Here is a 10,960-nt window from a genome sequence, read left to right on the forward strand (position 1 = left end):
GCAAGCTTTATACGCGAGAAAAAAAGAATTTTGCTATCACAGCAAAATTGTCGTTGTTATTGCATATTAGATGTAATAGCGGAAAAATTTCTTTACTGTAACTAATTTTTTAAATTAATCGGTATATCAGCAAAAATACGTTTTGTGGATAGAATAAATAATTTTTCCTGAGTTTGTTCGAGACACATTAATTTGCTGCTACAACAAAATAATTTATAATTTGCAGATTTGGGAAACTTAAACTTCAGCGAATAAAATTAGTATTCGTAACAAATCTGTTTGCTGGCCATGAAATAATATATAATATATGACATGTAATTAACATATTAACATATTTTGCGGCGCAAAATTTTCCATGGCAGTAATTTTTTTTCCGCGTATCAGTCGTCGAAGAGATACGTGTGTTGATATGATATGGAATTTCCATATTTTATGTAGTTTCAGGAATTGTTATTACTTTTTTTGTCTTAAGAACGCAAGGTATTAATGAAAAACTCCTCTGACATCACGTCTCGCTTTATTTATATTTGAACTGATTTGGCTACGGTATATCACAGCAGTAAGTAGATCGAACTTTAGGTAGAGTTATACCGATCGCCAGCGAACTAACGGCTTGAACTTTACACAATTCCACAAGACTTCCCGTCTTCTTCCTTTTTCTCGTAGTTTTTTTATCTTTCGAATCGAGGAAACGTATTATCATAGTATACTTTGCTGCGGAAGAGGGATGTGTAAAATTAGACAAATTGAATGTAACATATATAAATACTTTTACACGTATTATCAAATCTATATTAAAAAAGATTTCTCGTTTTATTATTACAAAATTAAAATACGGAAGACTAACAAATATTGGCGCAACAGCAAGTTTGTTCAAGCACACGGTAGCCATCGCAAAATAACCGAAGAAGTCATTGAATTAACACGTTTACTATCACTAATCTTTCGGTTTATTTTTCTCAGAAACATTTTGATATACTTTTCTTAAAAAGTGATTTCAGCGAGTCGATATAAAGTCATCGAGGACAGGCTGTATAAAATTTTGGGCGCTCAGAATTGTGGCCTTAGATGGCACAAGCGTAAATTATAATTGGACGCGCCTGCGCGTCGGTGACAGTGAACATGTTAATTGGCTTTAATTAAAGTCACCTTGAATGAGCGAAAATAATTTCTGCACAATATTTCGTGTTATTCCGTACATTCAGCTCGACTGCATTATCGATTAACGTTATAACGAGAAGTTCGCGCCATTAGGCTGCTCAACGATATTATATATATTTATATATATATATATTTTTTTTTACATACACTTTACGCGTATAAAACAATAGAAATATCGCACAAACAGACGACGTATATATAGATAGATAAATGTGTCCACATTTATAAACATATCTTTGACATCTACGCAATCAAGCTGTATATGCGACAGTAATGAAACATCACCAATAACGACAGCTGCATTTAGCTTCGTACTTAACTGCTGCAAAACATTTTGTATTTTGATCTACGCTTAAGCTTCGCTTAAAAATTAAAGTACCTTTATCATTTCTATCGGACTGACAAGTTAACGTTGTTAAGAACACGTATGTTTGTCTGAATGTTAGTGCATTCCTTTTTATTTACAACGGACTGAAGTGTAACTTATCGTAGTCGCATGCATCGAAGTTACGTCTAGTTAAAAACTACGGCAATAGCGTTCGTTTTAGCGAAAAATTTATCTGGCGAGTGTTCAGACTTTTTTTTACTATTCCGGACCGCAGCTTTGCTACGATCTCTGATTTCTGATAATTGTGATGGTGCAACTGGAAAAATAAATGTTTTAAGTCGCGTATAAAACAATTAATAATGTTGAGGAAGCGCCTGTGGCAACATCGTGGCACTCCACAGATCATTTGGTACTGTCAGATCACCGTCCACGCGTTGCTTAGGAATGATAGAGAATGTATACCGCATCTTGGCTACAGTATCAAATCTACTTTTAACAAGCGTATATAGTATTTCTCTGCTATTGTAACTACATTAGATATATTCTACAAAGAAAAATTCGCCAATAATGCGGTTTTGTCGAATAAATAATAAAATTAATGAAATGTAAATGTAGCTTCAGTGACAAGTTAGACAAAATAGTTGAAAGTTAGTTATCGAAATCGTTTTCGTAAGAATAATGAAGTACAGTATGTGAGCGACGCTAAGTGTATCTTGTAACAAATTAGAGACTAATTAGAGACTAATTAGAGAAATAGTAATTGCACGATATAAAGATATATAAATGATCACAAAAGTGCAAACGATAAAAGCTATGATATGTAATAGAGCATGTCAAAAGTGTAAAGACACTTTTGATTAATCGAAATTAATTATCTGCCTGCAGTGGTGCATTTGATTGATTTGAACGATACTATCGAGCGATAGATACTATCGCCTGTCGGCGATAGAGAAAGCGTAGTGTACGAAGCGACGGATGCGTTTTTTTTTTTTTTTTTTCGTCTACATGCACATCTTTTTTTGCACATTTTACGTTTAACAGATACATATTTTCTCTCGCAACAATAACGCGACCCGCGATTGTCTCGCTCCGCGACCGTGGACAATCGAGAGCCTAACGGATTCCCCTGATTTATTACATCTAGAAACGGCTGATGTGCGCGCGTCTCGAGACGGCCGAGACGGCGACGCCGGATACACCGTTAAACCTTCGCCCGCGCGCGAAGTAGTAGTCGAGAAGAAACTGATTACACGTTTTCATTACACGCACCTCCTTTCGTCGACATCGGTGACGTCGGAAGGAGACGCCAACGCTTTTTTCAAGACATAAAAGTAAAATTGTCGGGCACACGAGAGATGCGGACGTGTCCCGAGTGGCAAACGCATCGCGCGTTTCTCGAAAAAAAAAAAAAAAAAAATTGCGCGTATCAATTCGCTATCTTTCAACATGGATGGATGAGTCGTAGAGCCGTGGTAGCCGCGAAGATTTCGCTTGAACATCCAGACGGGAGCGACGTGACGGATCGATCCCGGATTTAGAATATGTGCGTTTTGTACAACCAGACCAAATTCGCGCGGCTTTCGTGTCTCAGCACTATTCTGATGTAAAATCCGCTCACTGCCTCGAGCGGCCGAGGTCCCGGCTGCTCCTGCTGCTGGTGCTGTTGCGATTCTCCAGGCTGCTGCGACTCGTCTTTCCGTCGCTGCTCTTTCTCGTCCTCTTTCCGTTGCGCTGGCGTCTCTATTTTCCGCTGTTTCATTTGCTCCATGAGCGGCTCTCGACGCGTCTCCGCTTGCTCGCCCGCTTGCAGCGGCTGTTCATCCCTCGGCTTCTTGTCGTCTTTCGACGGTTGCGGCTGTTGCTCTTTGCCTTTATCTAGTTTCTTCCGTTCCTCCTGGTTTAGCTTTCGCTGCAACTGCTGCTCCTCGTGCTCCAACTTTTGCTGCAACGCTAGCTCTTCTCGTTCCAGCTTGCGTCGCAGCTGCTGTTCGTCCTGCTCCAATTTGCGCCGCAGCTGCTGCTCCTCCAGTTCGAATTTACGCTGCAACTGCTGCTGCTCCTGCTGGATCTTCCGTTGTTCGCGATCCTTCTCTATCTTCTGACGTACTTGCTGCTGCAGGTGACCCGGTTCTTTTTTCGCCTGCTGCACCTCCTCCCGCTTCTGTTCCTCCTGACGCTGCGGCGGCTGCGGCTCTTGTTCCGCGTGCACCTGAACCTGAAGCTCCTGCGTCTGCTGCTGTTGCGGCTGCTGTTGCTCCTGCGTCTGCTGCTGTTGCTCCTGTCGTTGCTGCGGTTGCTGCCGCTCTATCTGCTCCAATCGTGCAATAACATCGTCCGCAGGCGCCGCTCCATCGTCGGGCCCGCAGGTATCCTCGGTTCGTCGAGGCTCGTCCGAAACGGCCGCGGTCGGTGCGGCCGTGGCCTGAGGTTAGTTGCTACCAGAATGCTGTTTCTGATCCGATCCGGCGTCGGAGCCGCTCGAGCTCAAGGTCGTGTTGCTGCCGTACGGATCCAGCGACGACTGGACCGACATGCTGCGACCCTGCCGCCTCACTCTGTGGGGGGAGAGTTTCCTGGGGTCGACACTGGTTGGGTCTGCCTGCAACAGAGACTCTCATAAAGAGTCTGATCGCGTCGTTCTGTAGAATTACAGCGAGAATTTTCATAAGTAAGATAGATTTGTTAAAAGTATTTTTTTATAGCTCTAAAATGGATTATAGGGAAAAGCAACGCGCACCTGATAGGCCAATGCGTTCATGATGATCTCCGGCGGCACCAGACCCAACGGATTCACCTCCTGCATCAGTACAGTGGCTGGAATTTTGTGAAACTGGATGTACTCGATGAAATTCCCTATCACTTCTTTCAGCGGCGTTTGATTGTTGTCGCAATACTTCTTGCTCCACATCAGCGCGGCCTGAAGATGAAAAGTTAGTTCGCTCAACTGTTGCGCAAAAGGAGATGCGAGTAAATCTCATTAATATATTTCTAAAGAATTACTTGGAATTTCGTAAATTCATCCGCGCGTAATTCTTCTCTGGCGAGGATCAGCCGGACGACGTGTTGCGGCAGTAATGTGAAGGATCCCAAGTTCAATACCTCATTGCCATGTTCATCGACGAATTCCAGTACCTTCGCAATAATAAAATAGGAATAGAAATATTCTCACGATTTTGCATGCTTGCATTTTGTTACATCATATTGCGAGATTCTATCACTCTTACAACTGATATATTGCTGAATAATTATTACGGTCGTTAAACATCGAGAAACATATTTGCGATTGTACGCAAGTACCTTTTGAACCAAAGACTTGGTGCATTTATATTGAATGTAACGCTCCGCTGATGCCAACAAAGCGCAGACCGTGTCAACAGTAATACAGCATTGAACAAAGCCGGCGCAAGCACGTCTAAGCTCGTCCAATCCGTAATAATCGGCGGCATTCATCACACCTGCGGATACAAGTTATTATCGAGCAACGAAATTTACGAATCATCGATTCGATTTAAAAATACAACACTCGACGTATCTGTTTCAATTTATAAAATTATCTTTGACACGTTTAGATCGCGAGCGTCGGATAAGATATAAGAGCAGGAAATGGTTGTCAGTAATGATTAATTCGACTCGGTAGATAATGAATGTTCTAATTGGCTTGTTGGGCTTTATTATATAATGAACTGATTACCAAGCAATGTCCTGGGCTGCAATGTCACACATCCTGTATGAATATACTCGATCAGCTGCCGGAAGACGTCGGGCTCGAACTCCTCGATAATCAGCGTGTGATGCTGATTCGATTGCGGCTGCGATATAAAAGTGAAATGCAAATATCTAAATAGAAAAACAAGGATATTCAGATTGAAGCTCAAATGGAATACCCGTGCTAAGCGACTTGCATGGGAGCCCGTAAGGATTGGCGCATAAATCAAATTCACTAATTACAGGGTGGAGAAAGTCGGACGTTAGGTATAGATATACTTTAGTAAGATTTTTTGTGGGGTGCAAAATATAGATTTTGGCGCCAAACTACTGTGCGTTTAACATCATTAGGGTGATAAATATATAAATATATATATATATTTTTTTTTCTCTAATAATATTTGAAATAATAATAATAACCCAGCGAACACATATTCCACGCTTTACATTTTTTTTCGGTAATTTTCAAATAAGCTTATGTTTTCTCTGCGTCCAGCTGAAAATTACGTTACATAATTTATTTCAAGATTTATATGGTAATATGAATAATAGTTGCATCAATAATAATTACATTCGCTCGGTTGATTTATGAAAGTAATTTACCGTAAGCCGACACGAGCTAGAATACTGAATACCGTAACCGTGCCAATCTACAACTACGGTGGATGTGACTACTAGAACACAATTCAATCGATCATGCAGAAGTTCAAATACGGAATTGATGCACAATCCAATCATAATCGTATAAACTCTACTAAATGTTTGAGCACGAATCTTGAATCTTCTGAAACGCGGAAAAGGCTAATCGAGATTAAAAAGCCATTAGATTAAGTGACAAGTCAAGGCAGGGAACATCGACTTGTCAGTGTACAAATCTCAAGTGGTCTCCTACAGAGAACTTCTTCGAAATTACTTTTAAGAAGATCCAACGAGATTACCAAGTTTCGCGGAATCAGAATCGTGATCAAAGTGCAGTGAGCAGAAGATCGCAGTGGGGAAGAAAGACAGAGAGATAGAGAGAAATCGATGTCGCGGATTAAAGGCGCAGGGAAGAACGGGAAAATAGGATAGAAACAATCTCGACTTGTATATCTGTACGTAAAAGTGACGTTCAAAGTACCTCTTGGATGGGGGCCAGTTGCTGCGTGAACCCTGACCGCTACACGACACATATAAATGTACACTTACTATTTCTAGCCTGGTAAAAGCGGGTGATTCGTTTCGATGACAGCCACGATAAATATGCAAAGTGTCCCAGAAAAAGCGGAGAAAATTTCATCAAAATTGTCTTCAATTTCGACTAATTGTAACTAATTTATATATTATATATATTAATTTTGTTTTATTATATTAATTAATAAGCTAACAAAATACAGTTCTAATAAATCTTTCTTAAATTAGAGTAGATAAAAAAAAATGAAATTAATAGAACACATTGTACATTGAACGTGCCTGTCTCTTATGTCTGAGAAATTGTCCATATGCATGTGTTATTTACAACACAACTATTTTTCTTTTGCTTTGCATTGCATTTTATATATACACATATCAATTGTGAATAAATCGTCAAAAAATATTCAAGTGAAATCAAAGGTAAGCCTGCTATTTTTTCTTTGCGTTATGTAATTTGTTATATTGTAATTATTGCACTGTCAAAGCTTGTGCGCCACATTTATTTTCTTCATCAGTCAGTATGAGAATGATCGTGTGAGTTTGACATATTATTAACTTTTATGTTATACATACTTGCTGCGCCGCATTTTGCAAATTTAGCAACGGCTCGGAGCTGCGTTTGAGGAAAAGCCGGATCTTATTTTCTCGTTGTGGCGGTTCTTTTTTGCGCTGCGGGCTCGGTGTTTGATATAACATTTTGTGGAAGACTCTGTAATGTGCGAAAGAAAAAAAATTCTATCGTTATTCCATGTTATTGTTCAAGGGTGTTTTCTACGTACCTGCTTCTGGCCGCAAGCACAGCTTTCACGGCACAAACGGGCTCCCTGGTGTCGCCGACGAGGAAAGTCACGTCGCAGAGCTCCGGCATGCTCGCCAAGAACTTCATGTCCTCGGCAAGGCCGGTTTTATTCTCAAACGTCGAGTAATCCGACTCGTCGGCCATTCCTGATCCTGAAGCCTCCGGCATTGGGCCCATGTCTTCCTGCGTTTCATTTTACGTAGAATAAATACAGATTAAATTTTTGGCATTTTCCCACTTATTTTATATCTTTAAATCTTATTAGATTTAATTATCGAATGCCGCAATTACGCTACTTATATCAAATGTGAGATTTATTCTCACTAAAATAAGTCTTAGCGTATGCATTATTATTTACATTTATTAACTCGCCGCATAAAACAATAGCGTTTATAAGCAAAAATGAGTTCAATAATTATTACGTACTCAAGTAGTGCGCAGGCTTCGATAAAAATATCATGGCCTTTTAATACACGTAAGGGGATTGCATAAAAAACGCTTTCATCCATAAACTATTATTTAAAAAGTAATCTTTCCGTTGCTTAATTTGCTTTGAAGTATTTATTGTAATATAACAATTCCAATATCTTTATGGCTTTTCTCTTCAAGATGCACAGCTGGATGCGTGCGGTATCAACAACCCGAGATAAACTCTCATATTAGAAATTTTGTTTACGCTGTAAAGTGTAAGCGCTTTTATCCAGAAGAAAAAATCTGCAAGCTTATCGGCAAAGCGTCTTTTTATGAAAGAACGATCCCTTGTTAAACACGATTCCTATTTGCACACACGATACAGTGACAGAAAATATTTGCTAAAAAAATGTGTTATCAAGTTTAAAGAAATATGACAAAGATTTCTCAGTTGTCAACGCAAGCCTTCCAATTTTTTAATCGTCTCAATAATGTTTTGTGTTTGCTGTCGCCTATCCCTGCTCATTTTTCAATTAAGACAAATAATGCACATTTGTAAGGAATGTATCGACGAAACATTATTGGTATCCTACGTTACATCGTTATTTTTTTTTTTTTAATTTTATTTCCATTATCAAATATTGAATCTGAAAATTAATCTGTTATCTGTCAGTCACACATCTGTTTAAAACAATATGGTCAGAAACAGTTTGCTGTATGGAAAAAATATCGGAATCAATTCTTCTTTATTAAGATAAATAATTTGTTCTTTTCGATACTTTACGAGATTTTGTTTAAATAAAGCTTGCGATAATTGCTAAAAATATAAGTAGAAAACGTTAAAATATTTAATTTATTTTTCTTGCGTTCTACAATTATCACTATTTCGCTTAATTGCTTTATTACAAGTAAATTCTCTAAATAATTATGCGTAAAAGATTGCAAGAAAAGAGGAAAAAACAGAGGACAGTAAAAAGTATGTAAAGAAAAATAAATAGAAAGAGAGACATGAAACGATGTATTACCTGTTGCTTTGGTCCCGGAGCCTCTTCGCTTGCCGGGCTGCTTCTACCCCGAAAAAACACTTTTGACTCACTTCTCGAATATCGTCGAAAAAATTAGTCGGTCGTCAGCTGAATTGAATACGCAAGAGAATAATAAGAAATTAGTTATTAACGTAAAGATTGTGAAATACGTAGACAAAGAAAGACGAATCGTGTAGAATTAAATTTTTACAAACATTAAACATATTTTTTCTTATTAATAAATGCAATATCAATTAAGCGCGCACAGCAATATTGTATGACAAATCAGCGAGTAGAATTGTGAAAAAATATAATTTTCACAAATGAAAACACAAAGTTTAGGGAAAGCAATTCCTTAACAACATCGAGATAACATCTGAAGCGGAAATTAATAAAAAATTGCAACTGAATTCGTTCAATTGCCGGCCGTGCAAGTACCTAGAGGTCTGTCGTATCGAGCTTGCGATGCAATCGACGTAGCGGAATTGATCGCGGAGTTTCCAGCGCAAGGAATAAACCCTGTCCGTGTACACCGCCCCTTGCTTGCGGAAGAGACGAAGAGTGTTTTTACGGCAGAGAGCAACGAACGCGAATGTCGATCCTGACTGCCGCCTCGGCTGCGAAGACTCGAAGGATCTGGACGCGACGGAGGTTGGATTCGTGAATGAATATACAGCCGGAGAAAGCACAGGGCGAAGTCTCTGGGCGAGCAAAGAGCTGGATGGACGCAGAGCTTCCCGTCGATGAAGCGTCGGAGAGGCGTCGCGGCGCCTGCGTCATGCGGGGACGTCGACGTCGCCTCGCTTCTACGCCGGCTCGACCCGGAGAACCTTTCCCCTACCGAATAGAATGTTTTCAAGCGAAATAGATATCCTTGATCACAGATATCGCCTGATACAGTTCGGTTCAAAATCTTATGACAAGACTGTGGCATCCTTGCTTTTGAGTATTAGCAACTGAAATAAAAAGTACATTTAAATTAGAAATTAAATGATCTGTGCTAATAAATTATGTAGAGTTTTTAAGAATTTTTATTTTAAATTGCGAATCTTGCTTGCTTGTAAAATGTATGGTTTGATTATATATCTCTTGTGTAATATTATGTAATTCATATTTAGATGATTTAATACATACAGATATATGTAACTTTTATTTTACATTTTTGAATACTGTTTTAAACTTTTCTGAACGATAAAAATTCGCATAGTGCATTCAAATTGAATAATTTTTTATATAATATTGAATGTTATATAATAATTATATAATATTTTATAATTATATAATACTTATATAATATTCATATAATATTATATATATATATATATAAATCCATGAATATTTTAGAAAGAAATATATTATTTTATTTTATTTTTTTATTTTATTTTTTTATTTTATTTTGTTCAAAGAATATTTCTCGAATATCTGTTATTTAGATATTAATATTTTCTGAATATCGATAGTAATCTTTGATATTACTTTTGGCAAGCCGTATAACACGAACAACAAAAGTGAATCTAATCAAGCACGAAATCTGACTTTAAGCTGGAATCATTTATATAATGGAAAAACTTTCGTCTCTTTCTTTTGTAAGACTTTGCTATCTTTCTCTTCTAATCAATATTACTCGACACGGCAACAAGTTGCAACGTGGCAGGAGACGCAAAAAAGCACAGTTAAATTTGATTGCAATACATGTGTAGCTATTTATAAACATTTTCAAGTAAATTTAATAATATTGCATGAAAAAATATAGAAATAAAAAATATAATTGGATTATAATAGAAATATTGGTTGCAATTTGAATAATATTAAATAAATGAATCAAATTGCTGGACAATAATTACTATGTAACAAATCAGAATCTGAATTTATTATAAAGTTTGTTACATTAATTTCAACGATTCAATCATGTGCAAGCGTTTTGTGCAACAACTGTTTGAAAATTTATCGCGTCAATATGATTACAAATTCACTATTGCAATTCCAAATAAAAGCTTTGCATTTTATTTTTTTATTATGCGCTAGTAAGAAATTAAAAATATATCAAGATTCTTTTCTAAAGGAACAGTTTATCATGAAAATCCATTAAAATTCTTATTGTTTCATTTTTCTTCATAAATAAATTAAAATTTACAAACAAAAACTAAAACATTTCTAATGGTGAACGTAGTTCAAAATATCTAAGCTTCAAATTGCGCCGAAGCACCCCTTGCAGACTTTTTCAGCCCCTTTTATCCGAGTGGAGTCTCTCGGACAGCGAAGTGCACCTTTTGCGGGGCCAAGGACGCCTGCGCGAGAATAACGAGCGATTTCATTCTCGTTTGCGTAGCGGCCCCTCGATAATTGGCAAACAGTTCG

At 37.9% G+C, this 10,960-nt stretch overlaps 1 protein-coding gene across 1 annotated transcript; it reads right to left on the minus strand.

Annotated features, from left to right (window-relative positions):
- Positions 1-500: 500 nt before the first annotated feature.
- gprs (speckle type BTB/POZ protein) lies at positions 501-9,504 on the minus strand. Its single transcript, XM_012364395.2, is given in 10 exon segments — positions 501-4,088; positions 4,227-4,406; positions 4,490-4,621; positions 4,787-4,944; positions 5,181-5,298; positions 6,315-6,353; positions 6,941-7,076; positions 7,147-7,349; positions 8,603-8,710; positions 9,041-9,504. Coding segments are annotated over 8 exon segments (2,025 nt in total). The 5' UTR covers positions 7,344-7,349; positions 8,603-8,710; positions 9,041-9,504; the 3' UTR covers positions 501-3,023.
- Between the last annotated feature and the right edge of the window lie 1,456 nt (positions 9,505-10,960).

This window comes from Linepithema humile, chromosome 1 (genome assembly GCF_040581485.1).
Source record: "Linepithema humile isolate Giens D197 chromosome 1, Lhum_UNIL_v1.0, whole genome shotgun sequence".
Classification (NCBI taxonomy): Eukaryota; Metazoa; Arthropoda; class Insecta; order Hymenoptera; family Formicidae; genus Linepithema; species Linepithema humile.